The sequence below is a fragment of the Oncorhynchus kisutch genome, unplaced genomic scaffold (assembly GCF_002021735.2).
Source record: "Oncorhynchus kisutch isolate 150728-3 unplaced genomic scaffold, Okis_V2 Okis07a-Okis12b_hom, whole genome shotgun sequence".
Classification (NCBI taxonomy): domain Eukaryota; kingdom Metazoa; phylum Chordata; class Actinopteri; order Salmoniformes; family Salmonidae; genus Oncorhynchus; species Oncorhynchus kisutch.
Window position 1 is genome coordinate 14294122 of NW_022261984.1, and position 5390 is coordinate 14299511.

The 5390-nt window shown below is 44.2% G+C and overlaps 1 protein-coding gene across 1 annotated transcript in view; it reads left to right on the forward strand.

The window, feature by feature from the left end:
* LOC116360170 (paired box protein Pax-5-like) overlaps window positions 1-4007 on the forward strand; it is an 18756-nt gene extending 14749 nt beyond the window's left edge. The window contains exon 4 of the mRNA XM_031814983.1: window positions 1-4007. This exon is cut by the window's left edge and continues 66 nt beyond it. Coding sequence (XP_031670843.1) covers window positions 1-17 — 17 coding nt within the window. The 3' untranslated portion in view covers window positions 18-4007.
* Window positions 4008-5390: the final 1383 nt, after the last annotated feature.

Genomic DNA, 5390 nt, shown 5'->3' on the forward strand with positions numbered 1-5390 from the left:
CCTACGACCGCCACTGACCCCGCCCATCAACGATGAAGAGGAGAATGAGGAAGAGGAGGAAGAAAGGAGAGATAGCACCAGCACTGTCCAATACTAGCCTGCCTACTGACGGAGGAGAAACAGGAAGGAGGGAAGGAGGAAGGAGAGGAGGAGGAAGTGGATGAAGAGGAGGAGGAGGAGGAGGAAGATGAGGAGAAACAGGAAGGAGAGGAGGGGAGAGGAGGAGGAGGAAGTGGATGAAGAGGAAGATGAGGAGGAGGAGGAGGAGGAAGATGAGGAGAAACAGGAAGGAGAGGAGGGGAGAGGAGGAGGAGGAAGTGGATGAAGAGGAAGATGAGGACGAGGAGGAGGATCTGCTTTTCATCAGTAAACTCCCGACTGCACGCTTTTGATTGACACTCGAGCCGACCAATCCCTGCTGAGCTGAGACACTGACCTATTGCTATTGCACCTGTTACGATAACGTGGATGGATGTACCCACAGAGACTGATCCCAGGTCAGATTAGACATTTTACCACCTAATGGGTAGGGTTAGGATCTGGGGAGGGCAAGCTGATCCCAGGTCAGATTGTTGGTATATACACCTGGACTATTCGACTGTCGTCCCAGAGCTCTCCTGGTTGTCATCCTGTCCCTCTGACCAGGGACTGATTCAGAGCTGGGACACCAGGTAACTAGACTGTCTTGGCCAATCACTGACATTAATCAATTAACTACTATCTAGGGTGACGAGACACCCAGCAGAGTTAAAGACCCGGGGACATGGAGCTGGACAGTCTCCACATTACAGCCTGATACAGAGGGTCCCAATAGTATCCCCTTTCTCCTGAAGTGTACACTCGTTCACTACTTCCCATTGGTTTGGTTAGAGGCTTTTTGTTGTTTTGTTATACCAGTAATTTCCTTTGAACTCAGTGAAGGGAAGTGAAGAAAGTGCCCACTTTCTGGAGGAAGGACGGACAGACAGACAGACAGAATAGGGACCTCTAGAGTTTCTGGTGAATAAGATATAGATTAATATATTTAATTCCCTTTTCACTCAAAAGTGACTGTATAATTACGGCTCCGTCTTTCCGTTTTTAGAGGTGATTTCCATTATTTTCCCACATCCTGAATATGCTAATGAGTAACCAGGAAGTAGCAAGGGTGGCCACGCCCCTCCTCTCTTTCTCTCTCTCTCTCTAAAATCCCCAAAGATAGTGGTGCCCCCTGCTCCCCAGTGGTGTGGCTAACTAACGACAAGAAGCACAAAGTGATCCAAGTCACCTTCATAGACGCCATTTTGACTTCTTCTTCTTCTCTTTCTCCTTCTTCTTCTTCTCCTTCTTCTCCTTCTTCTTCTTCTTCTCCTTCTCCTTCTTCTTCTCTTTCTCCTTCTTCTTCTCTTTCTCCTTCTTCTTCTCTTTCTCCTTCTTCTTCTTCTCTTTCTTCTTCTCCTTCTCTTTCTCCTTCTTCTTCTTCTTCTCCTTCTTCGTCTTCTTAGTGCTTGTCTTCCATTAGACATTCGTTCTTCAGTGGGGAGAATAAACTGAAGCCTATTGTTTTATTTCCTCCTCCTCCTCCTCCTCCTCCTCCTCATCCTCCTCCTCCTCCCTCCTCTATGTGTTCTGCGCTGTGACAATGCATGAATTAGGCCTTTTTACTGATACACTGACCAGTATGCAGGGAAACTGTCCCTAGTGATTGATCTAAGGTCAGTTATATATCCCCCCTCCTCTAATGGTAAAGGATAGGACCCGGGGGAGGCTAAACTGATCCTAGATCTGTGGTTAAGGAGCAGGTTCTAGCCTTAGTGCCATTTCTCCCGTACCGGCCGTCTGTATGAGATTTGTATATTAATCACTTAATAAAAAATGACTAAATAAGTCTAGATATCAATATCGATTTTGAAATATTCATGATATTTAAACATTTAGATTTTAGTGACAAACAAACAACAACAACAACAACAACAAAAAGAGAATAAAAAGGTGTAGTTTTTAGTCTGTCTGAGAGGGACTTGTTGTTGTTTTGGATACTCTCTGTGTGTGTGTGTGTGTGTGTGTGTGTGTGTGTGTGTGTGTGTGTGTGTGTGTGTGTGTGTGTGTGTGTGTGTGTGTGTGTGTGTGTGTGTGTGTGTGTGTGTGTGTGTGTGTGTGTGTAGGAACGTAGTGTGCGGATGCTACAATGTAGTTGTAGCTGCCTGGTTGGAAGGAACCAAAACTGAACATAAAGATATATATGTTATAGCTACGGAAAACTACTGAATAAAAGTGTTGTTTTACTCTCTGTTGTAAAATAGTTAGAAAATAATCCTTCACTTACACATTTGTAGACTTTAATAAAAGTTGTTTCGTATGCAACTCTAAAGAAACCCCTTACTATGGTTCGCCTCGTGTGCTCGATATGGGTCAACCCTGTGGAATTAGCATTACTAGAACGGACATTCTAGAACCAATAGACATTCTGCAACCACTAGACATTCTAGAACCACTAGACATTCTGCAACCACTAGACATTCTAGAACCACTAGACATTCTGCAACCACTAGAAGGGACATTCTAGAACCCATAGACATTCTGCAACCACTAGACATTCTAGAACCACTAGACATTCTACAACCACTAGACATTCTGCAACCACTAGACATTCTACAACCACTAGACATTCTGCAACCACTAGACATTCTGCAACCACTAGACATTCTGCAACCACGAGACATTCTACAACCACTAGACATTCTGCAACCACTAGACATTCTACAACCACTAGACATTCTGCAACCACTAGACATTCTAGAACCACTAGAAGGGACATTCTACAACCACTAGATGGGACATTCTAGAACCACTAGAAGGGACATTCTAGAACCACTAGAAGGGACATTCTAGAACCACTAGAAGGGACATTCTAGAACCACTAGAAGGGACATTCTAGAACCACTAGAAGGGACATTCTAAAACCACTAGATGGGACATTCTAGAACCACTAGAAGAGACATTCTACAACCACTAGAAGGGACATTCTAGAACCACTAGATGGGACATTCTAGAACCACTAGATGGGACATTCTACAACCACTAGAAGGGACATTCTAGAACCACTAGATGGGACATTCTAGAACCACTAGAAGAGACATTCTACAACCACTAGAAGGGACATTCTAGAACCACTAGATGGGACATTCTAGAACCACTAGAATGGTATGGGATGGCTACAGTCCAGTGTACAGATTTCACACTCTGCTTCTCAAACGGCACCGTTTCTCTGCAACGGCAGCCGGCGCGCTACATGGGGAACAGGGTGTCATTCAGGACGCCTGTCTTTGTCCGTTCTACTAAACTCTAACTCTGTCGTGGAACCCATCCTTAACATTCTCTCTCTCTCTCTTGATTCTGAGGCATTAGATCCTGAAACTCACCAGCTGCCAAAATAAGGTGCCTTTAGGTTTATACCTGAACACTCCCCTACTGATCACACGTCACTATAACACTCCCCTACTGACCACACGTCACTATAGCACTCCCCTACTGACCACACGTCACTATAACACTCCCCTACTGATCACACGTCACTATAACACTCCCCTACTGACCACACGTCACTATAACACTCCCCTACTGACCACACGTCACTATAGCACTCCCCTACTGACCACACGTCACTATAACACTCCCCTACTGATCACACATCACTATAACACTCCCCTACTGACTGACCACACGTCACTATAACCCTCCCCTACTGACCACACGTCACTATAACACTCCCCTACTGACCACACGACACCATAGCACTCCCCTACTGACCACACGTCACTATAACACTCCCCTACTGACCACACGTCACTATAGCACTCCCCTACTGACCACATGTCACTATAACACTCCCCTACTGATCACACGTCACTATAACACTCCCCTACTGACCACACGTCACTATAACACTCCCCTACTGACCACACGTCACTATAACACTCCCCTACTGACTGACCACACGTCACTATAACACTCCCCTACTGACCACACGTCACTATAACACTCCCTACTGACCACACGTCACTATAACACTCCCCTACTGACCACACGTCACTATAACACTCCCCTACTGACCACACGTCACTAACACTCCCCTACTGACCACACGTCACTATAACACTCCCCTACTGACTGACCACACGTCACTATAACACTCCCCTACTGACTGACCACACGTCACTATAACACTCCCCTACTGACCACACATCACTATAACACTCCCCTACTGACCACACGTCACTATAACACTCCCCTACTGACCACGCATCACTTAAACAAGTGCCACTGATCTACACAGACACAAAATGGCTGCCCCTAGCTAGAGCCCGAATGGAGGTTCTTTCCTGGAGCCAAACCAACCTGGCTACACCCACCATGACCTCCAGGCTTGGGTCAATAGGTCAACATATCATCATGACATAATCCAATTGGACAATGAACAGGAAGTGAGTTAGGTCGGGACAACCAATCGGAAATACAGACTTTTAGAGCAGAATTTGCATATTAGCAGCAACTTATAAAAAGTCAGAGTCAGACAGGCTACTTAATCAAGCACAGAAAACACAGACACAATCTTGTAGCGGAAGGCTAGGCTATCACTCGATCATCATGAAATATGTCTGATATCTCTTTAATTTAAAACTATGACTCGATCATCATGAAATATGTCAGATATCTCTTTAATTTAAAACTATGACTCGATCATCATGAAATGTGTCAGATATCTCTTTAATTTAAAACTATGACTCGATCATCATGAAATGTGTCAGATATCTCTTTAATTTAAAACTATGACTCGATCATCATGAAATGTGTCAAATATCTCTTTAATTTAAATTAAGATAATTGTGACTTCTGTGATGAACTAAATCTCAGAACCTTTCTCTGGTCCTCCAGTCTTTTATTTAACTCTCTGGTCCTCCAGTCTTTTATTTAACTCTCTGGTCCTCCAGTCTTTTATTTAACTCTCTGGTCCTCCAGTCTTTTATTTAACTCTCTGGTCCTCCAGTCTTTTATTTAACTCTCTGGTCCTCCAGTCTTTTATTTAACTCTCTGGTCCTCCAGTCTTTTATTTAACTCTCTGGTCCTCCAGTCTTTTATTTAACTCTCTGGTCCTCCAGTCTTTTCTTTAACTCTCTGGTCCTCCAGTCTTTTATTTAACTCTCTGGTCCTCCAGTCTTTTATTTAACTCTCTGGTCCTCCAGTCTTTTATTTAACTCTCTGGTCCTCCAGTCTTTTATTTAACTCTCTGGTCCTCCAGTCTTTTATTTAACTCTCTGGTCCTCCAGTCTTTTATTTAACTCTCTGGTCCTCCAGTCTTTTATTTAACTCTCTGGTCCTCCAGTCTTTTATTTAACTCTCTGGTCCTCCAG